The sequence below is a fragment of the Taurulus bubalis genome (genome assembly GCF_910589615.1).
Source record: "Taurulus bubalis genome assembly, chromosome: 14".
Lineage (NCBI taxonomy): Eukaryota > Metazoa > Chordata > Actinopteri > Perciformes > Cottidae > Taurulus > Taurulus bubalis.
In genome coordinates, this window is record NC_136602.1 from 5,060,618 (window position 1) to 5,088,299 (window position 27,682).

The window sequence follows — 27,682 nt, forward strand, 5'->3', positions numbered from 1 at the left end:
ATTTCAGCTCAATATCTTTCACGAGGAGCTCGAAGCCATTTTAGTTTGGTTTAACGGTGTAAAACAAGTGTTTTCCTCTGTCAATATGGCTTTGATTGCTTGACAGACAAGTAGAGCCCAGGAGATAAAGAGCCACATATGGCATGGAACTGGAAAAGCCCGCCAGCACTCAGAGTGAACATCCGACCAAAGCCGTGGGGTTTCCATGTTTCCAGTTGTTGCTTTCCTGTCTCATCATTACCAACGTATACACACAGGAGACAAGAATGTTGCATGTTGACAAAGAAATGGTCCATTTAAACCAGGGAAGAAAGGGCCGAGTGCCGCTTTTCCCAGTTTGGATGCCTCTTGATGAGACCGTTGCTATGTTTACTCTTCTTCACAGCCACTTTTTGCCATCTTTGCCTTTTGTTTACAATGCGCCCCTTTAGTCTAAAGTCCATGAGAATATCCCCTGGGGTCACGATGGGACCTAGTTGATGGTTCATACACAGGTTCCTTGGTGGTGCACAGTGTGTTTGCGGTGCTTTAGACCCAGGCCTCGTTCTTTGAAGTCCATTACTCGCTGTTGTGATGTGTCTACCAGAGCACTGGCTATAGCGATACCTAGAAGCCCAATGAGAAAAGAAGGTTAATAAAGAATGATATAACATGCTGCTTTAATTTATTGTATCACATATATGGCTTGACAGTGGCCGTTCATCTACGTTATCTGCAGTGAAGTTCCACTCTCCACTGGAGAGGTAAATGTGGCGTTCCACAAGGTTCTATTGTGGGTCCCCTCTGTTTTTCTTTCAGTATTAAATGAGGGATCTGCTTGAATGGCAAAACTTCATCACCGTGCATAAATGTATAATACTTAATAGGTATATCAATAATTTAAGATTAAAAACAAATAAGACACCTAAACATTTGGAAAAATAAAAGTCACCTAAACATTTGGGAAAATGGTCATTCTTACATTCTTTTTAGACGTCCCAAAATAAAAGTGTGTGTGTATATATATATTGACAATGAGAATAAAGCAAAAGAAAGCAGACAAAGGCCTCAGCTGATGTGTGACAGGTGGAGACACATCATCCTCCCAGCAGGCATCTCATGACAACATCCAGCAAACATTTTATCCACGACCTCTCCATCCAGTGTCGCCCGGCTTCAGCAGCAAACCAGGGGGCTTACACCGAGGCCACTGAAGTGTAACTCCCATCTTCCTGCCTCTTTCTCTTCCTTCCTCCCTCTCACCATGCAGCAGGAAGCCACATCTTTTAGAACAACTTCTGCATGTGATTCTGGACACTCTCTCTCTCTCTGCAGCAGAGCTTACAGAGAGCAGGGCCAGGCGCACCCAGGCATCTGATGCCTCGCAGCATTGTGTTACCTTGGCAGCAGCTGCTGTTGTTAATGTGGATTTAGAGTCGTGGCAGCTCTTTGCGAGTGCAGCAAGTCCTGTCTTCCCCTCCTGACAACCGTGGGCTTGACAATGCATGGCCATTACGACAAGAGCTCAATCTGCCTGTGTGCAGGAGCCAAATGAACAAAACAGGCAAACAGTGGGGGGAATCTGTTGTGCTCTTGATATGATTTGGATGCAGGATGTTTTCATCATTTCACACTCAAGTGATTCTTGGGATTTTTTTATTTTCCAGTGGGCGAAAGCCGATTATACCGTTTGCCCAGTGTGGGCCTGTGTGTAAACTCGACTCTGCAGGTTTATGTATGTGTGCATGCACCTGTGAGCTTATTCTGCAGTTCTGATACAGCGAGCAATACAGACAGCAGTTATGTGATCTCTGATCGGCAAGCAACAGCTGGGCTGTTGGAATTTGGCTCATCGTGTTGTTGTTTCACTTTGGCACTTTGGTTTGTTTTGTCAACCGCAGACAATGCTTCAATTTGATTATTTTGTTGCTATGTTAATTTGTGGTTTAGTCCAATTCACATGTTTGCACACCTCCATCAGAGTTTGGGAGGTTGCCACTTTACTTCTACGCCACTTCAATGCAGTGACATTGAGGGCACTTTAGTCATGTTCCCACTATTCTTTATGGAAGATTGTTTTGGACTGCTTCTGTTACTAAACGTCTTACTTCTTTAAGCCTAAAAGAAGATCAATTTAGAGCCGGAATTATGACTCTGTTGACACAAAATTGCAAAATACATATGTGAAGATGTGTTACTTTTCTTTGAACAACATTTTAGTAAAAAGTGGAGTTTTGGACTGTTGGTAAGACAACACAAGACATTGGGATGTGTCAATTTAAGTTTGGGAAATTGTTATGGATTATCTGAGATTTTATAAAACTATTTAGAAAATTGATCAATATAGAACACAAAGATGCTTGCCACCTTATTGAAATAGACAATCTTCTTCCTTATGTTCTCATTCGCTCATATAGGCCACATGAAGGAATTATTATGAAACTGCTTTAAAAGTTTTTCACACTAACTTTAAATAAACATAGGATAAGATGCTTAATGCTTTAATATCATTTTGTTGTCTTCAAACATACGGTACAACATCCATTAATAGTTTAGAAAATTATTGATGATTTAGATCGTTAGTGTTATTTTTCTAAATACTTTTTTCAACTATGTTACGTATTTAGCTTTATAAAAGAATAAAACCAAGCCAAAACATAAAAAAAACATGGCACTGATTAAACCACAAATTATTTTCTTAGTGTTCAGTGGAAAAATGCACTTCTGTTGATTAATTAAACAACTTGAAACATTATTTAATCCAAACTATGTTAAATAGATATACACAGCAGAAAAGACAAGGGGACAAGGGGGTGAGAAAGAAAGACGAAAGGGAAAAAGGTTCAGTAAATGACTCACCATCACTAAAAGGAAAGGAAGTGGAATAGGAAGAGTGACAGATCAGGGATGGAAACAAGACGTCAGACATTATCTAACGGAAGCTGCTCCGATCAGACAGACAGCTGTCTGCCAGCTTGAGGCCAAGACAAATGCAACAGGAACGCCAGCAGCTATTTCACTCCAATGAAATCTCCTCCACGAGACATCACAATAAAGGTCCATCTGCAAGCTCGCAGCTCTCGTGAACTTCGTTACATTTTTGGTCTCAATTTGATGGTATTTCATGTTTATCGCTGGAATTACGGCCGACCACCTCGCCAGACCTGCCGGACCAAACGAGAGCCGGGATGATGTAAGCTATTCTGATCCAACTAGCATAATGAGACACAATGATCCTCGAGATATAAAACACCAGCACTCACATCCCCACCAGCTCCAGTGAAAGAGAGCCACACTGACAGGCGAAAGTTAAAGTAGACACTTATTAATTCAGGAAAATCGACATCTGAATATTCTTCCATCAAAAACGGCTTTTACCTTTCGACAAATTGCCATCATAATTGTGTTGATGTTTCCGGGCGAACACACACACACACACACACACACACACACACACACACACGTCTCCATTTGCAAAAATAAATTGGTCAAAAGTAATCAAATTATACTGCAGGTGAGTGCAAGTGCTCGTTTGCTGCCGTGGCGACCGGCCACGTTAATGTGATTGTCCTGTCAGGTGAGTTGACGCATCATTAAACCGCACCCTCCCGGTGGACTAATGGGGTCATTAGCGAGGGACAAGATTCCTCAGGAACACATATTGGCACACGTCTGATGTCCAAACCTCGGGGACTTGACTGCAGCTGGAGAACATCTGTGTCGGGAGGAGCCCTCTCTCGCTAACCCGGTGACAAACCTCGCGGCCCCGGCCCTCCTCTAATTCCTAAACATCAAAGCCTGGCTTCTGAGTTTGTGCTCGCCCTCAATCAAGGCACCGGGGATGGCGGCCTGCTTAGGATCCAGTTTTAAAGTAAACAGCATCGTCTGTTCCTCGAAGCGAAAGGCAAAAATCAAAGTCAGGACCAGCAACATGGCGCACAGCTACGACTCCTTTGATGTACGGGTGTACGATTCAGTAACTAGGATGCTTTCATTAATAGTACATGCCAGTGTTTGGTGGAGCCTCTCCTTTCTTGTTTGAATGATGCAGGACGGGGAAAATATCTCCAAATGACCTGACATTCATATTTCAATGCCTCTAAAGCAGATGTAGGACAACACAAAAGGTGGAAGGATGTACTGGAAAAGTTGAGACAGACGCTTTGTAGTCCTGAAAAGAGGTTTTTCAAAAGTTGTGATTTGTTTCGCAACACATTTAAATAAAACGGGATGCATCTGCGACACAACAGTCCTCATTAGGACTCTGACCTCGCCTTTACTTCTCTTTCCTGAATATTTTTGATGCATCTGATCCAATTTTTCAGTCAGACCATGTGTTGCTGACTTGTTTAAAACAGCAGCTTTAGCTTTGTTAAAAGGCAGCTCTAATTTGGGAACAAACCAAAAAAGAGCAAACAGGTACGGTATGACTTGATATGAGCAAACCTTCATGTCCATAACAATAAATAAATGAGCATGTCTGAGAGTAAATACCGCTGAGCATTGGACTAAAAGTCAACCAGCAGACGGATGAAGGCGTGGGGGTCGACGGGGAGCGCATCCCAGCGGGGCGGATGGTTTCAAAGACAGAGACCATCAAAGTATCGGAGATCCATTCCGGGTCAATGGAGCTCAGTTTCCGAGCGCTGCCCTCCGATTCCTGTCAAGCAGCAATCCAGTCAGACACCCAGTGGGAGACGGAGGGAGGAAGGAGGGCGATGCAGAGAGAGGAAGAAAAGCCACTGTGTTTACGGGCCAGCAGGCACCGAGTGAGAGAGAGAGAGAGAGAGAGGGAAAATAAACTTTTTTGGGGGGGCTTAATCATAACAGGAGTGACCGGTAAACCTGGAAACCCCGAGGGACGGGACTTCTGCGATGCACCCGGCAGAGAACAATGCTTCCTGCTAAAAGTTAAAGTTTCTGTTACTACCAGCCAGATAAATATGACGGATTCCGACAACGTCTCTGACCGTCTTCACTTATTAACTGAGCATTTGTTTCAAGCAGGAGAAGATATGTAATGTATTGCCGCCTTTGTTTGCTGAGCAATTACTGAGCGAAAAATATTAAGCCAGCAGATAACCTAATTAGTCCAAGTGTTGGCCTCAGACATCCTTCATGTTTTTGATGCAAATGACCAAAATCAATTTTCCGTTCGGGGATAATAAATTAAGACTTTTTTTCCCTTTAGGAAGAGGGCCAAAGTGAGAGTGATACAGCGAAAGATGCTTCGTCAGGACTGAGAGAGAGAGAGGGAGAGAGAGAGAGACAGTGAGATATTGCCATATATATATATATATATATATATATATATATATATATATATATATATATATATATATATATATATATATATATATATATATATATATATGGCAATTCACAGGTAATTTAGTGGTCTTGAAATATAATCCTTGATGTGTGCGCTGAAGAATTACGCAACAATTGAATGGAGTTTTCCCTCCGTAAAGAAATGGAAAGACATCGTAAAGGAATAGAAAAGATGCGAGTAGTGAGGACGCGAAGGAAAGGGAGGATTATATGATCTCTCCACTTCTGAGGATTTATCAAAGCATATTGCTGCAGCAATATGAACATCTGGTTTTATGGGTGAGGGGGCGTCGCCATGAACTCTCACTACTTACTGCACAAAATTAGCAACTCCTTCAATCACTCACCTACTTCTCCGTCTGTATCGCTCCAACTTCTTTTTTTCATGCCCGTTTTCACTTTCAGGATTTTGAAAGAACTTACATCTTTTTATCGAACCTCTTAGCCTTTTAATACCCCTCCTCTCTTTTTCCCTCTCTCTCTCAAGCGACTCTTCTATTTTTACTCACAAAGACTTCTTACTGTACCTGTATTCTCTTCCTCTTTTCACCCCTCTCCCTCTCGCTTCTCAGATATTCCCGGCACTATCTCTGGTGCTGAATAGGCAGATTAGCGCAAGGGAAAAAAGGCGGCTGTGAATACCGCTGTGCCTCCGTCTCTATTGACCCACTATCTATACGCTTGAGAGAGAGAGAGAATGAAATGTAGCCCACTGTATTTCTCCTTCTCTTATTCCTCAACAATTCCATAATATGTGCAGCCCGGTAAACCCATCAGCCGCTGATTGAGTCGCGTTTTATTCAAAACAATATGAAAACGACTGCGTCTGTGGGAGGCACAACATGAGGTGTTAGATTTGACAGAAGAAAGATGTCAGGAAGCCGGCTGTGGAGATGGAAGACTGGTGACTGCAGCCAAGAATAAGACCTCACCCCCCCTATTCATCCCTCCCTCGGCCCTTTGTCCATCCCATCAGGCCACCGTGACTTTGAGTCCGTCACGCAGTCACTCGGTGGTTGAGCCCTCGGTAAAAAGGTCGGCGCCCCGTGCAATTTGGCTGTTGAGCAGCCGTCAGCCTCTCTCGGCTGCAGTGGGTCGCCCCGATTCGCTGGCTTTAAAAACACGGCGATACGAGTGCGTTTAAGTCTTGCTAAAGAAAAAAAAACTCCTCTACTTCAGCAGCTTGTAATCTCATCACACGAGAGGAACGCAGAGTTTGAAACCTAAAGCTTAGCTAATAAAAAAAATACTTAACCCCCACCCCCAAAGAAACGTGCTTATCATCTATGCTATTTCCAAGCAATATAATGCAGTAAACGTGTCCGTGTATCGGAGGAAAGGTATTTTCTTCCATGATGATATACTTGTTGATGAGATGATGAGTTACAGGTGCACCGGGCATCATCCTCCAGCTGCTTCTTGTCCAAAATCCCTCTAGCGTGTTCTGGATCTCCTCCCATTTGACTGCATCTGGAAACCCTCTGAAGGGAGGCACCCATGAGTAAACCCGCTCAAAACGCCAATGCCACCTAATCCGACTCGTGAGTGAATTTGATTACGATCTTGTTTTGTTTTTTTCTGGAGCACGGGCCTTCAGAGGTAAAGACAATGGCTTCAAATGACGCAATGCAGCCCGTCAACTCACTCCTACTGATGTATGGGCATAGATAGAAAACAATAGGCCTGGGGGATTCGATGCCAGTTTGTCACACCAGAAATGAGTCAGAGTGTGGCCGTACTGAAGGGTTTCATCGCTGGTGGAGAAGCACAAACCCCGACCCTTTGATACCGCAATACCTCTCTCTTGGTCTGAGGCCTGAAGCAAAACTACTAGAATGATACACAGAGAGAAAAAGAACAAGCAAGACAGAGTGAGGAATATGGGTTAAGGAACTGGCAGTTGAGAAACTACAAATTGTACGTCTTCTTTTCATCCTCCTCTGAAACCAACATGGGTTTCCTCCCTCTTACGTATAAAGGGTCAGTTATTGGTAACAGCTCAGGGGAGCCGAGAAAAGAAGGACGAGAAGAAAACAGCAAGAAGAAAGGGAAGACAGTGCGAGGGAGGGCGAGCTAAAAAAAGGCTCTCTCATCGAGGATTCCTCTTGAAGTGTCTCCCATTGAGGGTGGGCGGAGCTAGCCTGCAGTAACTTCACGCTGGTACATGCTAACATCAATGGAGGACTGCTGTCTGACCCTATGGAGATTGTTCTCTGGGGAGCAGGGGTGGGAGAATAGAGGGAGGAGAGGAGCCAGACTGGGGACTGACGATGGGTGGGCGATTTAATTTTTTTTTATTAAGTCCAACACTTTTATCGGCTATGTGGATTACGTGTTGACATCTGTGATCATCGCTCTCTGACGCACAAGAAGACCTAAACACTGGTAACAACAAGAGCTTTATCATTGATTTAATGAGAAAAAAACAAGAGAAGAGCCTTGACTTCCCCGAGAGAGCAGCCCGGCTAGAACCGACGAGCCTCTTATTGGCACTAATTTCCTGGAAATGTGTGTTTTGCTGCTGCTGTGATGAGCTAATGTCCAAACATCAGGCATTATACGGTGGTGAAGAGAAGTCTTCACTCTGGATACTGTCTTTAAGCAATTTAAATGTCCTTAACCTGCTTTTTATCTGCGGTTTTGTCATCTGGAATTGCAGCGCTGGACTTCTGCCAATGGCCAATCCGGTTGTTGCAGTGAAACCATTAAGTAAAAAAAATACAACTCCAACAGTCTGTTCCAGTTATGGTTTGACATTTTTGCTGTGCCGGTTGGGTTCAGCCAGTTTGTGTCTTGAAGACTCAGATATGGGCCAAATGTGGGCAAACGGCATATATCTTTGACTCTTTATTGGCTTTAGTTTATTATATAGAGTGTACTGCTTTTCCAGCTGCTCCTAATGCACTTGTTACCAATAACCATAGGTTATTTTTGCATCATCATCATATAATGACCTCTGGGGAGAGCAAACTTTCACTTTTCTGTCTCTTACCCAGACACTGTTCATGCCCTCCTCTGTATTCGACTACAGTGACTGCTGATGTGTTTTAAAAGCTTTGGATTCTGTTCAACATAAAGCTCCTTTTCTAGCTTGGGAAAAAAAAAACGTATCTCTGCTTCAATAACCGTCTGCTCCGCTCGCCTCCTCTGTCAGGTACTCGTCGTGTTGGAGGCTTTGCTTCCTGTCTGGAGGAACAGAGGCTCCTCACACCTGCTCCAGTTACATACAACACATTCTCTGACAGCAGCCTCCCCCCCCCCAAAAAAAAAGCTGCAGGGGAGAATATAAATATAAAGAGGAAAACGGTCTGGGAGACTTAACTGTATAAGAGGTGGACTCAGGTGGAAGATGAGATGGAGGGAGAGAAGATTGGCTTCATGCTGATGGCGCACAACGCACCGGGCCTCGTGAGGTCGGGGAGGAAGTGCTGCTGCCTTTCCTGTGATTTCCACAGCGTGGTGGTCGGCTGCAGCGGGTCGGGGATATCGCATGTCGTAGGTCTATAGCGGCAACATGAGCTCAGGCGGTGGAAAGTCCGGAAGTCTCATTCAGGGGAACAATTGATCCAACAGCGAGTGTTGGATGGAGACCAGGCAGCTCTGACCACATCAGACCTTTTTTTAAATGTGCCATATGTCAAGAACTTGTCTGAATAATTCATTATATCGCGGCGAAAGATCATAAACAGTTTTAAACCGCATGCTAGAAATTGTCAATCTGCAGAATTTTCCATCGTGTTGCTTTTTCCTCCTGTGGCGTTTTTCTGCTTTCTGCATTAATAGTGTAGTTTGAGCGCGAAGCAGAATTTCCAACAAAACCACCTTCTAGCAGTGAAACAATGAAATCACAAAGGACAACAGAAAACAGCCAAGATTTTTTTTTTTTAAAGAAAAAGACCAAGAACTACAGTCATTTACTGATTAAAGTATAGAAAATGTCAGAGAACTGTCAATCAAAAAACTGGCAATCAAATTTCCCAGAGCAGTTCATAACCCCAAAATGTTCACATAACAATGATATAAATCTGAAGCTACAACCAGCAAATTAATTGACCGATTTGTCAGAATGTTCAATACATTTTCTCCTGATCAACAAATCCATTATGAAATCATCAAACTGCAGGGAAAGGACCTTTTCCAAGTCTTTTGGCTAGAATGAAAGTGTGTAGCTTCTAATCAGTGTTAAGAACTAAGAATCGGTCTAAATGACCTGCAACCCAGTCTGTGGCTCCTCCCCTTTGGGGTAACTGGGATAGTGGCTTCTCTCCATGGAGGTGGGATGACTCCCCCATCTCTTAAAGAAGAAAACCTCTGGACTATGTGACTTAATTGATTTTAACTCTACTTCTGTATTTCAGCTATAATTGTTTTTGCCTTTGTTCTTCTGACATCATCATAGGTGCAATAAGGGATTCTATAAATCTTCCAAATGTAGTTATACCGACTTACAATAATGGTGAAAAGGCATTTATATAATTTGTTTTACTCATGTAAAAAAGGGTTTTAGACTCTGGGTCCCTACTTTTTTTTTCCCTTTCAATACCTTCCCTCATTTCAGATTATTCGGCACAAACAGGACTGAAGGTGGTTAACCGAGCTCCGCATATGAGCGGTAGACGACCTTTTCTTCTTCTTCATGGATCACCTCTTGTTTTGCCCCGTAGCCACCTCCCAAACTTGGCAATGACGGACCGGTGCTTCGCCCGCGGGTCGATGGGTTCGGGTGCCTGCGCCCTGTGTGCTCTTTCCATTTGGACTTCACGTTGAGAATCGAGCCGGTCCCTCACTAGGTCTTCCAGGAAACTGGAGATGTTGCATGCCGTCAATTTGATTAGCATATCTGCGGCTTTAGACGCATTCACCCATTCGCAAGCTGCCACCTGCCGATCTGGACTAAACTAATTCACACTGATGGCATAACCGTCCAAGCCATTTAGTTCAGTGTCTTACCCCAGGACACTTCGGCATGGACAGGATCGAACCGCCGAGCTTTCGGGGATAGAAGAAGACCGACTCTACCTCTGAGCCAAAGCTTTCCCTTCACATAGTTGCCCTGCTGTCCATCATGTACAAAAATACACTTTCTGTAGTGTTTTCAGGGTTATTTTATTTAACCGTTAGGGAGCACAGAAATCAAGCGGCCATTTTAGGAGGGGTGCGAATGCAGTCCATGTCAATGTGTCCTTGGGAAAGACACTTAACCCCAAATTGCTCCCTTAAGCTGTGACTGTTAAGATAGTCCTGATGGGCAGGTGGCACATTGAGTGGTAGCCGCTGGCATCAGAGTATGAACGGGTGTGAATGGGTGAATGATGACATGCAGCGTTAAAGAGCTTTGAGTGGTTGGAAGGCTAGAAAAGCGGCACAAAGTACAAGTCCGTTTCCCATCTTACGTGGGTAGATTTGCAGGAACGTTTTAGCGACGACGGGGCGCAGAAAAACGCCGACTCATGTCCGATGATGCATCAGATGCCGTCACATTTGAGTGTGTTTAGCCCTCTTTTGTTCTAACCCGCCAGAGCCTGTTTTACATGAGGGCTGACGGGAAGTCGCCTCGAGGCATCGCAAGAAGCGCCGCTCGCTTCATCTGGAGTCTTGTTAGACAGCTGCTGAAAACAGCTCCGCTTGTAAAAAAAAATGGATCACAAATGGCGCGGACTGCCTTTGTGAGCCTACCATGACGAAGGCGTGGGATTTCACGGACGCGGGAGACAGCTGACAGTTTACAACAACAGCGGCAATCAAATGTAAATGGAGAAATCCCCCAGTAGGAGAGCCCATATGTGTTACACTTCATCATAAAAGGGACCATTAGCTCTGGTAAGTGTCTGACAGTTGGACATGAATACTGTCTACTGATCGTGGCAGCTACCGCAGCTGGTCATTATGCATCTGCCTTTTTCCCAAATGATCAGCACAAAGTATGATTGAGGCAGCACTTTCTTCCCCAATGATGTACATAGAACCACCGGAAGCCAAGCTCACGCTACATGACTCACAAAGTCGTCAGAATTCTACTGTTCACAGCTTACAGCTTGATTTCGTCACAGTTTCCACACTACATGACTACACGGTCACCGGCGAGGCCTCCAGGTGAACCCGGCCTAAGGTTTCCCCTCAACTCGTGTCTTGCGCTCTCATTGGCTGCAGCTCCCTGACAGACTCCTACTATCTAGGATGGCATTGGTGAGCCTCCTTGTGAGCCTCCTTTACGCAACACTGCGAAAGTTGAGGTTATATGGCGCCAAATCGTATAGGAAGTTGATGAAAAAGATGTGCACAGAAGCTTCAGGTATTTTTCAGCCAATACGTCAGTGCAATCTCTTAGCTATAATTGGCATAACTGTGTAACCTGTGGAAATCATCATTACCAGTGTTGGGGGTAACGAGTTACAAAGTAACGGATTACAGTAACGATATTAATATTATAGGTAACGAAGTAAAGTAACTCAAAATATTGGTAACTACACTACTTTACTAGACCTCAGTAACACGCTTTCCTGCGTTAGCCAAGCCATTCCTACCAGTCCGAAAAGTTCTCCTTTAGTGGCGCGCGAGTCACACGACACTTCCTGCATGAACAGTAGCAACAAGCTGCTAGCTAGCGGTGCTGCTGCTACTGCCCGCGACCCCTCTGCCCAAGTCGGGTGTCGAGCCTGGTCCCGCTACCTTCGGTGGTTTTCGGGGAGCTAGCGGAAGTTAACGGAGAGCTAGCGGAAGTTAGCGGGGAAGTGACGGAGCGCTAGCAGGAGCCAAGCCGGCTACAGCGGGGAGCTAACGGGGACTCTGACCGAAGGTAGTAGCGGCTCGTAACCCGACGTTTACGGTTGATTGTTTATGCAGGACGTGTCGTGTGACTCGCGCGATTATTATTATTGGAAATTATATTAATTAATAATAATAAATTATTATTGAAAATGTATCTTTGCGGTAATTTGGACATTTGCTTAAAAAAATGGAAAGTAAGGTAACTAGTAGTGAAGTTACTTTTCAAATGCAGTAACTAGTAATCTAGTTACAATTTTCAGAAGTAACTAGTAACGTGTAGCTAGTTACTTTTTCTGAGTAACTACCCCAACACTGATCATTACCCAAAATTGTCAGAATCTGCTTGAAATAAAAAATAAGTAAAAAAGACTGCTCATTTGATTAACGATGATCGAACCGAAAACAGAGATGGAATGACACGTTGTGTAATGTGTTGTGTACTTGTGTGTATCGTACCAGACTGTCCAGGTGGAGGTATTCCAGACGGGACTCTGGGCAGGTACAGCAGCACCGTCAGAACACCTGCTCTGCTCCCCCAACACGGCTCCATGGCGACGGGCTTCGGCACTGCCTGCACACACACACAGAGGGACAAACAAAAAGGTACACAATGAGTACACACTGGACTACCTGAAGGATGTCGCAGACCTGCAGATCCCTGCTGCCGCCTCCCCCAGGATCAAAGCAGGCGGACTCTCATCCTGTGGAGCTCCGCCCGCTGCACAGCTAACGCAGACAGGCTGGCTGATGTTTGAGACACACGCGCAGACATCAGCCAGCACATTGATTCTAAACATGCTGGTTTTTACATCCGCTGACTAAATCCCACCAAAAGAAGACATCTGAGAAGCAATCAAGTGAGAAATTGTGCCGAGTCAAATATTTTCATTTTCTTTCTGGCAAAAACTCCCTGTGTTGTTGTCTGTATATGACTTAAAAAAATAAATAAAAAGTATGCAGAATTACGAAACTAAATGTTGATTTCTGGAAAAAGTATACTATAAATGAAGTTATGACAAAACTGGAAGAGCAAGAAACTATTAAATATACTATAATAACCTGCACGGTGCCTTTGAGACGGGCGCACTGTATATACTGTGTCTTACTGTCCGCATAATGATATTTAATGGCTGGGATAGTGTTTCCTAACATCTGGATACATAAGGAGGAGGGCGGTCATTGAGCTATTGATCGGGTTTGACCCTTCTGCCACTCCGTACCACAGAGGTCATAGAAGATGGACCCTGCGGTCTGTAGGGAAGACACACACACACTAACAGTATGTATATACATAAAAATAGCTCAATCCTGTCCATCTTCTCTTTCCTACATACACATATTTTAACCATTCATTCTGATCCCCTTCCTGTTGTTTACAGACAGGCGGGGCTTAACATGTCTGAATACAAAATGTCCAACTATAACGTGTGGTTATAACATTTTAAATGCATTTCTCAGCAGCGTCCTGCTGCACATCTCATTGACGGAGAAATTACATTTAAGCGCCATAGTACAGACGATGTTTTGAAGGAAATGTGATTGGTGGCTGGATTCCTGGTGATGTATTTCCCAGTCCAGGAAGTGCTTACTCGACACCAGAGGGCACGGGGAAGTGACCACAGTGGATGGCGGGTGTACAAAGACACCAGAGACTGGAGACCCACATGCTGCTACTGGTTCAGGGTAAGACATGGTTTCTATAGATGAAGGCTTAATTCAGATGTATCTGTTCATTGTTGTTCAATAACAACTTTTTAATTTCTACTGGATTGCCATCTCTCTTTTTTGGGGGGACAAACAGACACAGAAGAAGAAACACAATTACTCTATTAAAGCAGAGCGACTCCGATCCAATAATAAAATATTGTGGTTGAACTGGGCGGCTCACATCTGTCAAGCTGCATAAATAAAGCAAGTCACTGTGGGGAAAATACCATCTGTGCTCAATAATTGGGAATAAAAGTTTGAAAGAACAAACTGGCAGTCCATGTATGTCAATACTCCGGCTGACCTCCAATTATAAAACAAAAAATATATTTAATCTGTGCGGCTGAAATCAACTGTCAAACTTTTCTAAACGCGGATAAAATCATGAAATACAGATGTGTGGAGCACTCACTGTGCATGTCGGCTTTGCAGAGTAATTAAAGGACACATCAGCACATGAGCCTGCTGTCAAAGTAGTTATCAGCTTAACACAACTTGGACCACCTTGGTACACACACACACACACACACACACACACACACACACACACACACACACACACACACACACACACACACACCTAAACATCCCCTCTAGTGCTAATAGGTTTAAGTGCTGGAGCGTACAGCATAATTAGAGGCAAGAGGCTCCTGTGTTTGTCTAGTGTTTTCAGAGTGTCAGGAAATGATGAATTCCCTACTAACTAAAACACACACACACACACACTACTCTGTATAGTACTTCTTATTAGCAGGCAACTTTCTCCTGATTGCGATAACGCACAGACAAAACAATGAGTCAGTGTTCTGAATTAGTTTTTTTTCGGTGAGAAAATGGAGAGAATGATGCGGGGAAGAGAGACGGCAACGCAAAATTAATATCAGGTGTTTGAAATCACGTTCACGCTACCTTGTTATCGTGAAAAGACACACACACACACACACTTTGACTGTGAAATGCACAACGATGGAATGTTCACTTTCTTATTTACGTGGCAACTGACGCAGTGGTTTTTAAAGCAACAGCACTTTAGTGTGTGTGTGTGTGTGTAGTCACAATCCACTAGCTCCTTTGATCTACAGTGCACACACCACAATAAAATGAGCGTGCGCACACACACAGACACACACACACACAGACACACACACACACACACACACACACACACACAATCATGTTTACGAGACACTATTTCCTAGAGGAAATGACCCTTTACTTGTGTTAAGGGTCATTAAAATTCACGCTTATGTAAACAGTTAAGATACCTGCGGGTCGAGTGACGGTCACATGGTCACATGGTGTTAGAAGTAGATGCTCATGTATCAAAACAATGCATTTAAATACCTGAAATGAATACAAAAAACAAGCTAGTGGGAGGAAACATGAAAAACACGAACAAATTAAGGAAGTAAAAGGCGAAAAAAGAGCAAAACCTTGAGTAGGAAACTGAAATAACAGGGTATTTAGTTTGTCACCGTATTGACGTATGTGTATCTGTATCCTCCAGGATTTACGGTGGCAGCTGCGGTGGCGGAGCGGGTCCATTCACTAATCGTCAGATTGGCGGTTTGATCCCCGCCTGCAGCGGACAAGCTGAACCGCAAATTGCTCTCGAAGGCTACGCGAGTGTGCGTGAATAAGCAGTTAGATTAGAGTGATGGACGGGCGGCACCGCATGTGTGTGTGTGTGTGTGTGTGTGTGTGTGTGTAAATGTGATAAAGATAAAAGATAAAAAAGCTTGGTATACATGTTGTTCATTTCCCAGCATTTAACCAGTATGCTGAAAGCACGGCGCACCTCATAACAAAGCATTCCAATTAATTCAAGCCTCCCTTGATGACATCATCATACGACCTTCAGCTCGTCTGGTATTGGTTGCACTTTGCTGCCACAGTCAAAACTCCAGAGACGAACGACGTTAATACAGTAATTGCATACAGTAATAAACTATTTCTACTGGGTGAATTAAAGACACTCGTCACTACTTGTTAGACTTGTCAATATGTTTTGCACAAACAGAGCGTGGTGGAAGAACTGATGGATGTGTGTAAACCGCCATTAGCAGGTCGACCGGCCCGCCCAGAGCATCTCATCTCAATGGTTAATAACAGGCTGCTTAGCAACATGACAAATCTAACAGCAGAGACGTTTAAGTGTGTGTGTGTGTGTGTGTGTGTGTGTGTGTGTGTGTGTGTGTGTGTGTGTGTGAGAGAGAGAGAGTAAATGATGAAGCAGAGCCAGCGTGATGTTACGACTGTAAGAGCTTTCTCTGGCTTCCTTCCCAACCCAATCACAATAAGTGTGTGAGGGAGAGAGAGAGAGAGAGAGAGAGAGAGAGAGAGATGACGTGACAATTAGGAGGGGGGAGGGAGTCGAGAGAGTCAGGTAGATGGAGTCCAGGTAGCCGTTTAAGTCAATAGCAGAATCCTGCTGAGCTGTCGGTCCAGAAGAAAAGCTTTCTCAGCTGACAGCCACTAAGTAGAGAGAGAGAGAGAGAGATAAAGAGAGAGAGAGAGAGAGGCGGCTCTCTCTCTCTCATTTTATTTATATTTTAAATACCGAGTGCCTCTTAAGCCCAGACAACATTTTGCTGACTGAGCAAAGTTGAAATTGTCTCCTTGGCAACGCTGAGCGACATCATCTTCATTCTATGAGGAATTATTGGACAGAATCCAGAGGGGGTTTTGTTTTAGTGGTCCGGTGCCATTATTGGTGAATGCCAGTTTTCTTTTTTCGTAATTATTATTTTTAATGACGTCTCTGACTACAGGTATATTGTGTGTCTGTTCGAGGTCCAGTGTGCATTGTGTGCTTACATCCTGTTCTCCTCAACAACAACAACAACAACCCCTCTGTTTCTCTGTGACTTATCTTTTGCCCACGTCTTTAATGCACTATAAACATACTTAAATCTGTTATGCATATTGCACTGTACTATTTCAGTTAGCGCTTATATATATTCATAATGTTTTCATAATGACTCACTGTATAAGATTATGAAGTATCATAATACTTCATAATTGCTGGTTACTTACAGCTATTTTCATTTAGAAAGGATTATTGTGTATTATAATTCAAATTGTTGTAATGTGATAATAAGTTAACTAAGTTGATTTGTTGAGTTTTTTTTTAATTAACGAGACAAAAAACATAATTTAATCAATGCAAGAACAACACCTAAAACATCACATTTTGATTTTACTTAAAGCAACAATGACCACAAAGAGTAGCTTAGTATCACTTTAAAATGCATTATATCATGAATATGATGTCATGCAACAGGGGAATTATAGTTTAAATGTCAGAGAGTGACCAATTAAGTTTTATAAAAATAATAAAATGGAAAGTTGCCGGTACTTCATGTCTTTTTATTCTTTTCAGACAAGGTCACTTCGACTCTTCTTTTGAGTGCATTTCTTCTGTCCGTTTGCTTCTTTTTTTCCCCACACTTATAAAAAAAAACAAATAAAAAAACAACCGAGAAAAAGAGGAAATGTTTGTTCCAGCAGAAGTGAGGTCATTCCACAAAGTGTCAGTCTCTCCTGCCTCCACATCACATCTCGTCTCTTCAAACAAACACTTGTTGCAATTTATCTGCGCGCTACAGGAGCATCGTAGATAAATTGTCCGAGGCCAGAGAAAATTGAGTCAAAGGTTTATCTTCCTCTAAATAGATGTGTTTTTTTTCTCCGAAGCTGTGTTCTCTAAGAGCTTTCTACTGATTTTTTTTTCCGGTCATAGCGGCACAAAATTACAGCTGTGGTAAAGTGCAAAAGTCTGAAAACCCAACCATCCAAATAAGCATGTAATCTAGTGGAGGGCAGCGAGCGAACACAATCTGCTCCGAGTGGTGGAGGATTGTTGTTTTAAATAAGCAGGGAACGGATGGAGAACAGACGAGTATCACGATGAACTCTGAGATGACCTCACACGGGTACAAATATATGAACGGAAACTATTTCACTTTTAAGCAGGAAGTAAAAAGTTACATTTTTTTCGTTCAGATATTTTTAATTTAAACAGCCTGACAGTCACAGATCATAGAGGACAATAAAGTCAATTATAAAATGTGTTAATTAATTAATACACAAAGTAATATTTATAAGTGAGCCGGTACTTTTTTTTACACAATCAAGGAAGTTTTGTTGAATTTCACCTTTCAGCTTTTCTAAAGCGATACTTTAAAAATATGTTAATGTTACACGGCTGTCCTCCATCCTCTCTTCTGTCCTCCATCCTCTCTCTCCTGTCCTCCATCCTCTCTCTCCTGTCCTCCATCCTCTCTCTCTCCTGTCCTCCATCCTCTCTCCTGTCCTCCATCCTCTCTCCTGTCCTCCATCCTCTCTCTCCTGTCCTCCATCCTCTCTCCTGTCCTCCATCCTCTCTCTCTCCTGTCCTCCATCCTCTCTCTCCTGTCCTCCGTCCTCTCTCCTGTCCTCCATCCTCTCTCTCTCCTGTCCTCCATCCTCTCTTCTGTCCTCCATCCTCTCTCTCTCTCCTGTCCTCCATCCTCTCTCCTGTCCTCCATCCTCTCTCTCTCCTGTCCTCCATCCTCTCTCCTGTCCTCCATCCTCTCTCTCTCCTGTCCTCCATCCTCTCTCCTGTCCTCCATCCTCTCTCCTGTCCTCCATCCTCTCTCTCCTGTCCTCCATCCTCTCTCTCTCCTGTCCTCCATCCTCTCTCTCTCCTGTCCTCCATCCTCTCTCTCCTGTCCTCCATCCTCTCTCTCTCCTGTCCTCCGTCCTCTCTCCTGTCCTCCATCCTCTCTCTCTCCTGTCCTCCATCCTCTCTTCTGTCCTCCATCCTCTCTCTCTCTCCTGTCCTCCATCCTCTCTCCTGTCCTCCATCCTCTCTCCTGTCCTCCATCCTCTCTCTCTCCTGTCCTCCATCCTCTCTCTCTCTCTCTCCTGTCCTCCATCCTCTCTCTCCTGTCCTCCATCCTCTCTTCTGTCCTCCATCCTCTCTTCTGTCCTCCATCCTCTCTCCTGTCCTCCATCCTCTCTCCTGTCCTCCATCCTCTCTCTCTCTCCTGTCCTCCGTCCTCTCCCTCCTGTCCTCCACCCTCTCTCCTGTCCTCCATCCTCTCTCCTGTCCTCCATCCTCTCTCTCTCTCCTGTCCTCCATCCTCTCTCTCTCTCCTGTCCTCCATCCTCTCTCTCTCTCCTGTCTTCCATCCTCTCTCTCTCTCCTGTCCTCCATCCTCTCTCTCTCTCCCTCTCTCTCCTGTCCTCCATCCTCTCTCTCTCTCCTGTCCTCCATCCTCTCTCTCCCTCTCTCTCCTGTCCTCCATCCTCTCTCTCTCTCCTGTCCTCCATCCTCTCTCTCCCTCTCTCTCCTGTCCTCCATCCTCTCTCTCTCTCCTGTCCTCCATCCTCTCTCTCTCTCCTGTCTTCCATCCTCTCTCTCTCTCTCTCCTGTCCTCCATCCTCTCTCTCTCTCCCTCTCTCTCCTGTCCTCCATCCTCTCTCTCCCTCTCTCTCCTGTCCTCCATCCTCTCTCTCTATCTCTCTCTCTCCTGTCCTCCATCCTCTCTCTCTCTCCTGTCCTCCATCCTCTCTCTCTCTCCTGTCCTCCATCCTCTCTCTCTCTCCTGTCCTCCATCCTCTCTCTCTCTCCTGTCCTCCATCCTCTCTCTCTCCTGTCCTCCATCCTCTCTCTCTCTCCTGTCCTCCATCCTCTCTCTCTCTCCTGTCCTCCATCCTCTCTCTCTCCTGTCCTCCATCCTCTCTCTCTCTCCTGTCCTCCATCCTCTCTCTCTCCTGTCCTCCATCCTCTCTCTCTCCTGTCCTCCATCCTCTCTCCTGTCCTCCGTCCTCTCCCTCCTGTCCTCCATCCTCTCTCCTGTCCTCCATCCTCTCTCTCCTGTCCTCCATCCTCTCTCTCTCCTGTCCTCCATCCTCTCTCCTGTCCTCCATCCTCTCTCCTGTCCTCCATCCTCTCTCTCTCCTGTCCTCCATCCTCTCTCTCTCTCCTGTCCTCCATCCTCTCTTCTGTCCTCCATCCTCTCTCTCTCTCCTGTCCTCCGTCCTCTCCCTCCTGTCCTCCATCCTCTCTCCTGTCCTCCATCCTCTCCCTCCTGTCCTCCATCCTCTCTCTCCTGTCCTCCATCCTCTCTCTCTCTCTCTCTCTCTCCTGTCCTCTGTCCTCTCCCTCCTGTCCTCCATCCTCTCTCCTGTCCTCCATCCTCTCTCTCTCCTGTCCTCCATCCTCTCTCTCTCTCTCTCCTGTCCTCCATCCTCTCTCTCTCTCCTGTCCTCCATCCTCTCTCTCTCTCCTGTCCTCCATCCTCTCTCTCTCTCCTGTCTTCCATCCTCTCTCTCTCTCTCTCTCCTGTCCTCCATCCTCTCTCTCTCTCCCTCTCTCTCCTGTCCTCCATCCTCTCTCTCTCTCCTGTCCTCCATCCTCTCTCTCCCTCTCTCTCCTGTCCTCCATCCTCTCTCTCTCTCCTGTCCTCCATCCTCTCTCTCTCCTGTCCTCCATCCTCTCTCTCTCTCTCTCCTGTCCTCCATCCTCTCTCTCTCTCCTGTCCTCCATCCTCTCTCTCTCTCCTGTCCTCCATCCTCTCTCTCTCTCCTGTCTTCCATCCTCTCTCTCTCTCTCTCCTGTCCTCCATCCTCTCTCTCTCTCCCTCTCTCTTCTGTCCTCCATCCTCTCTCTCTCTCCTGTCCTCCATCCTCTCTCTCCCTCTCTCTCCTGTCCTCCATCCTCTCTCTCTCTCCTGTCCTCCATCCTCTCTCTCTCTCTCTCTCTCTCTCCTGTCCTCCATCCTCTCTCTCTCTCCTGTCCTCCATCCTCTCTCCTGTCCTCCATCCTCTCTCTCTCTCCTGTCCTCCATCCTCTCTCTCTCTCTCTCTCTCTCTCCTGTCCTCCATCCTCTCTCTCTCTCCTGTCCTCCGTCCTCTCTCTCTCTCCTGTCCTCCATCCTCTCTCTCCCCTCGTTGTCCCTTACAATCTTCACTGTCGGGCCTCTCCGTCTTGCCCATGACTGCCATCACTCTCGCTCTCTATCTCTTCCTCCTAATGGCCTTCTCTCTCTCTCTCTCTGTCGCCCGATCTATCCGTCTCTCCATTTCTGTCCCGTCTCATTTTCTCCACCTCTTTCTTGTCCCCCGTGAACACTCATCCTCTCAAAGGCTGACACTATCAACACACGGCTGGACAACCGCTCGTTAACTTTTGGGGGATATCTCGGTGACATAATAACATTGCTTTAAGAGAATTCAGTGTGAAGGAAGCAGATCTGAACTAGACGGTGAAATATATTCATGAAAACGTTGTTGAAACAGGGGGTTTGTGTTATCTAGATACAAAAGGAAGATGGAGAACAAATGGGCCCTGGTTTTTAAGTAAGACGCCCCGACTTCTTTTGACCAACGCATCACTGCTCACTGGGACTTTATTTAAAGCTGCATTCAGCTAAGTTAAATAGAGCTTCACCCAAACGCTGTTTAACAAACCGGAAAATAAACTAGAACTGGTGTATCAGGTGCATCTCTTGAAACGATGCTCGCTCTATCTTTGTTCATATCGACAAAAAGCCTCCGGCGCCATCTCAATGCACAGAGGGATCTTTGTCACGCTGGTTATCTGGATGTTACACTTTTTAACACTTCTGTGTGTAGAGAGGCCCCGATAGAGTTTAACTTTCTATGTCAGTAAGTAAACTAGAACCTGAAAATAAATAAATATCAAATTAGGATATAATCCCTTTCATACATGGCACAATGTGAAGCCTTCAAATGTGTTTTTTTTCCACTTTTCTAACCAAATTTGAGGCAAAATCATTTTTTTTGTTCCTTTAAAAAAAGAAAATTCTCACTAGGGTTCAGTACCGCATTATTTATGCGCTTAACTCTTCAGCAAAGCAAGGTTTGACAAATGTTAAAGACGCATGAAACCAACATCTCAAGGTTACCTCAAAGTGAATGATGACCGATTCCTTTCCCATCCTCCCTGGTGGCATTTCGAGTGACTTCAGACCGACACAAAGGGCTCGGTGCTGGATTGAGAGGCTTTGAACGCGCTGTAACCCCGACCGGCCTCCCCGCCGAACACACCTCAGACTGGTCTGACACACACACACACACACACACACACACAGACACACACAGGGCTCTCTGACCCCTGAGGTGTGGAGAGTGCCCCCCCTGTCGTGCCCTCCTTAGTGGATTAGACCGGCCATGCATGTCCACCCCCCGCGGGGCAGAAAATTGTCACGTCCAATCCTCTCCGCATCCAAAATCCCCCCCTTTTCTTCATTTCCTCCTCTCTCTGTCTGTGTGTATCTGTCGCTGTCCTCCCCGGGGAGTCTGCTGGATTGAGAGGAAATGTTTCTGATCAGAGAGCGAGACAGAGACAGAGTGTGTGTGTGTGTGTGTGTGTGTGTGTGTGTGTGTGTGTGTGTGTGTGGAGTGCTTTTTCCGTGCTTATCCATTTGATATTCAACTTTAGGTGAGGAAATGCTTTAGCGACACTATTTATTGTCGATTTAAAGATTTTTTGAGTGTTTCTTTAAATGTAAGCATGCGTTTATGCATGAATCCATAACAGAATCTATTTTATACATCTATTTCAATTTGTTCAATCTTTTTGGAGCATCTTTGGTTCTCCGGCCTCATTGGGTTCAAGTTGGACTTTTTATTAAAAGCATCTTATTTTTTCTTGAAACAAACAACAAAAACATGTTTTTGGGTCACATCCAACACCTCTGCATCTTTTTGGTGGAGCCTGAAAGGTGGAAAATGGCCACTCAGAAGAAGCAATTAGTCTGCTTACATGAGCAGCCGTGCTTCTTTTGCTGCTGGGTTCACGGCACAGCTCACTACCACATTTCAGAGAGTTCATTTGTGTTGTGGATAAACTGAGGGCGAAAAGCGGTACACACATATATGAAATGGAAATGTCTAAATGCCTGTTCTCTGCTACACCGCAATTCACATGTAACCAACGCAATCCATCCATATAGTCAAATAAAGAGTGACAGCTTCTCCAGGAAGCTGCTGCACGTTACGTTGATTTGTCGCGTAACTTATACACTTAAGTAACGTCACTTCTGCAGGTATTTGAATCTGGCTCAACATAACCAAGTAGTTTTCTTTATTAAGCTCTGGACATTTGCTGGACTTTTATTGGAGAATGCACATAAAATAAGGAATAACTTTTTTTGTAAATTATCATACATTACATTGTAATCCTGTATAAAATGCCTTACAGCGAATATGTGTCATTCACTTGTGCTGCCCCGTGGATTCTAAACTAGTTTGATCACAACTGGATACAGTAGATCCGTCAACTTAAAAATGTCATGCAGACAAACATATAATAGCATCAGAACAAAATAAACGAGGTTCTTTGCTGTTATTCTGCAAAAATATCTGTCCCACATCAACCGTCTTTACTTTTCTCAGCAGGAAGTAATTGCATTTGATAAAGATTCACATTTATGTTTACCGTAAAAGTCGGGTTACAAGCCGCTACTACCTTCGGTCAGTGTCCCCGTTAGCTCCCCGCTGTAGCCAGCTAGCGCTCCTGCTAACTCTCTGCTAGTGCTCTGCGACAACCACCGAAGGTAGCGGGACCAGCCCTGGCTCGACACCCGATTCGGGCAGAGGGGACGCGGGCAGTAGCAGCAGCAGCAGCGGGGAGCTAGCTTGCGCTGCTGCTAGCCTGCTACAGCGGGGACACCCACCGGAGGTAGAAGCGGCTTGTAACCCGACTTTTACGGTAGCTAAGTGATGATTAGAAAAGACATTGGAATGAAGATCACGATGGAGGACCAACGTGTTGGATCCCTTTCCCCTTTTCTTCGTCTCTCAGAGAAACTTCTCCCTTCTCACTTCAAAGCATTATTTCAGATCCACCAGCCTTCCCAGTTAAAGCTGCAAATCTGTCAACCCACCAATTGAGAAACACTGTATAACCCTCATGACCTCCTGACCTTCGGCGCTACAGAGTGAGCACGTGCAGCAGAGCCGTTCCTCCCTCGTGGCATTTAGGAGGAAGCTGTACTCTTATAATAAATAGAAAGTGCAGTTTTCAATTTATATCTGGGTTCGGCTCACAGCCCGAGGAGAGGGGAGGCTGAGGGGAGCGGGCGGACATGTTTGCGGTATTTTCGAAGAAAAAAAAAGAAAATCCCTTCCAGCTTTGAGAGTGAGAGGAGATTTTCCGGCACAAAGTGGTATCTTTATCCCGATAATCAGACAGATCCAACAGGAGATATGGTGTGCCTGGTCCCTTCGCTTCCCCTCCAATTTCATCTCCCCTCCCCATAAAAGCCTCGCTTCATGTCTCATAACAGTTTGTTGTCACCTACAGCTGGTAAACAAGTAAACAAAGAGGCCCTGCACAGCGGACAGTGTGTTGTCTCCCTGACAGCCTCCTGCAGGCCGTCTGCCAGCATTATGCTGACAACTACACACCTCCACTTTTTAGAATGTATGACACACAGAGTGGTTTAGATAAAGAACAGAGACGAGGAAACGAGAGAGAAAAAAGAGGAGTGATGAGAGCAGAGGAGAAAATAACAGGATAGGAGAGAAGAGGAGATGAAAAGGAAACGATAAAGGAGAGGAAATGAGGAGAGGAGCAGAGAGAACGGGAAACACGGAGAGGAGAACAGAGGGGAAGGAGAGGAAACAAGGAGATGAAAGAAAGTGAGAGGAACAAAGGTAAAGGAAACAAGGACATTAAAGGAGAGGCAAGAAAATGAGCGGAGAGAGATATAGAGATAAAAAACTGGCTTCAATTTTGGAAAAACATCATGGTCTGAAAATAACTCCATAAACCAAGAAAACTATGGAACACAAGCACGGAAAACATGTCACAAACGTCACTAACGTCACTTTGAGACACGAACACCGGCCTCCTGGGTGAAAGTCCTGCGTTTGATTGACCAATTCACCTCCGCTCCTCTCCTCTGTGTCTCTCTTTCACCTTCATGCCACGTCATCCAGGTCCCGGAGCTTTTTCTCTGAGCGTCCAACAAGGGAGTTTAAAGCCGAGGGGGGCGGGGCAAAGCATCGTCACTCGACAACCAGGGAGAAGAAGAGAAGACGGGAGGCAGGAGAAGACAGTCGAAAGGGAAGAAAAGATGAAAAATGTGTAGCTGCAGAGATGAGAGGAGGAAGAGGAGGAGGAGGAGGAGGAGGAGGAGGAGGAGGAGGAGGAGGGGAGAACCAAACAGGAGTTTACGAGGGTGGAGGACAGGAGAAGGAGAAGATGACAGGGCTGAAATCAGGGGAAGAAATGAGGAATGATATTCTTTTAAACACACACACACACACACACACACCACTCTCTCTCTCTCTCTCTCTCTCTCTCTCTCTCTCTCTCTCTCTCTCTCTCTCTCTCTCTCTGGCTTTAAGCTGCACCGCTGGGAGTCGGTGGCTCGGCGTTGCACTCGGCGTCGGTGTGAGCGGAGGCGGCTGCTCGTCAAGCGAGGCGCTCAGCGGCGTTTGAAGGCTCCCAGAGCGAGATCCAGATCCAGTGTCGTGTTCAATCAGCCTTTTGCTCCTGGAGCCGGGATGCACCATTACAGCAAATTATTTACAATTTTCATCTATAAGAGTGTTAATCTGTCTATAGATTCTGCTGCCTCACACACACACACACACACACGCACACGTCTGCCTTCCTGCCATATTCTAACTGCTGCTCTTCATCTCTTTTACACCCCTCTCCCTCTCATTACTCTTTTAATGTTGTTTTTCTCCACATTCTGTCTGATTTTTTTGCCTTTATTGCTTTTCTGATTTTTTTGTCATACAAAGGGGGCGGAGTCACTGGTCACAAAATATCGTTTCCTATGGCTGGACAACCAAATTATTCAAATCAACCACACCGTGAATATCTCTCATAGACCTTAATTCATTCTCATTGATGTATTAAATAAAACATTTTGAAATATATATCCACATGGGGGCCGGATCCCTGGTCTGGAATATTGAAATATTATCCATGAGGACTTTTGGTTTAAAACAATATGAACTCAGTCACTTTTCCCATCGACGTCCCGGCAGAACAAGAGGAAGCTGCAGCATCGAGAATAGTTTTCTACCTCAAAACTTATGCCATCTACAATATAATAATAAATGTATTCGTCACGCAACTTCCGTTCTCAATTAACGGCACTTCCACAGTTACTTTAACCCAAACCATCTTCTGTTCCTCAACCTAACTACGCCGCTTTATTGCCTCAACCTAACTAAGTTGTTTCCCGCGAAGACGGAAGTTTATTTTGAAAAGACAGTAAATGTGCGTAGGAAAATTAGTCACTTTTTGGTAAGATATGAAACAAACCGTTGTATGTTATTATTTTCTATGCCAGAAATAACTCCTCCCACTTGGCTACTTATTCCACGTGCCGACGTTTCTACTCTATTCTGTTTGTCGCCCTGTTTTCACCCTCTGTTTCATCTTCTTTTCGTCTTTTATGTCTCTCTCTCTCTCCTTCATCACTTCCCCTCCACTTGTTTATTTCCCGTCTCTGTCTGTCCCTCGTCTCCGTTCTCCTCCCGTCCTCAGTGTGGGACACCGGGTCACATCCTCGTCTCCGCACACCTGCATATTAAAGCACATCGCAATGAATGTGCGTGTCTGTGTATGAGTGAAAGAGAGAGAAAGAGAAAGAGAGAGGTGAGTTCTTGAGAGTCTGCAGTTGCGTTGAATTTCCATTTTAATCAGCAAGTCGGTGAGCGAACAATCCTATTAGCGCAAGGGAGGACAGAAGGGCCACTTCACAACCTCTCCCCGTCTCTCCCCGTCCTCCCTCCATCCCTCTCTCTCTCCGAGACGACAAATTAATCATCTCACTAATGCCTCATGAAAGCCAGACTTCTTTTTTTTTTTGCCTCTTCTTAATTTGGGAGGTGGAGTATATATTTTATTCACCCCTCCTCCTCCTCCTCCTCCTCTTCCTCCTCTTCCTCCTCCTCCTGCAGACACACACACACACACACACACACACACCACAACGACACACACATTCTTCTGTCCTCTCCACTTCTCCTCTCACTATTAGTGTTGGAAAGATTAATGTGTTTTCTGGCTGGCGAGGATGTGTAGTTGCTTCCACAGGGGAGGATATACACACACACACAGATATATACCTGGCTGCACGCGCACACACACACGTGCACACACACACACACACACACACACGCTTGTACTGTATAAAATGTAAACACAACATGAACCCACATAACAAAAAAAACGTTTTCCCCTCCATTTTCAGTATTGATGGCTTGCAGAGGAGGAAGAGTAAACCACCACAAAAACATATCGTGTGTAATACACATTCAGTGCAGGTAACGACTCCGTCCTTCGTAACTTGTTTTGACCACGTCCTCCGGTTACTTGCCTGTTGCTGCTGCTTTATGAGATATACAACTATCGTAAAAGTTGGGTTATACGCCGCTACTACCTTCGGTCACTGTCCCCATTTGCTCCCCGCTGTAGCCAGCTGGAGCTCATGCTAGTTCCGCGTTAACTTCCGCTAGCTCTCCGCTAGCTCCCCGCTAGCTCCCCGACAACCACCAAAGGTAGGGACCAGCCCCGGCTCTACACCCGACTTGGGCAGAGGGGACTCGGACAGTAGCAGCAGCGGGGAGCTAGTAGCAGCGCTAGCTAGCACTGCCCCTAGCTTGCTACAGCGGGACACTGACCGGAGGTAGGAGCGGCTTGTAACCCGACCTTTACAGTTCTCATAGGATTTGATATTAAACCATGAGTATAAGACATTTCCTTATATATGTATATGTTCGTGACAGCATGATTATATTCTTCCACAGTATCGATCACGGACAAAAGAGGAGAACAGAGACACTCATCATTAAGAGGGCAGAGAAGAAAAAAGGCTGTGCTTCTGAGGAAATGGCCGAATGAGAAGAATACGGT

At 45.1% G+C, this 27,682-nt stretch overlaps 1 protein-coding gene across 1 annotated transcript in view; it reads right to left on the reverse strand.

The window, feature by feature from the left end:
* Positions 1–484: 484 nt before the first annotated feature.
* The window catches only part of LOC306746519 (attractin-like protein 1), a gene marked incomplete at both ends in the record, with an annotated part of 209,433 nt that continues 182,235 nt past the window's right edge, over positions 485–27,682 (reverse strand). The window contains 2 exons of the mRNA XM_079229442.1: positions 485–606; positions 12,535–12,649. Of these exons, the coding sequence (XP_079085568.1) occupies positions 485–606; positions 12,535–12,649 (237 nt within the window). The remainder of the gene's footprint in view (positions 607–12,534; positions 12,650–27,682) is intronic.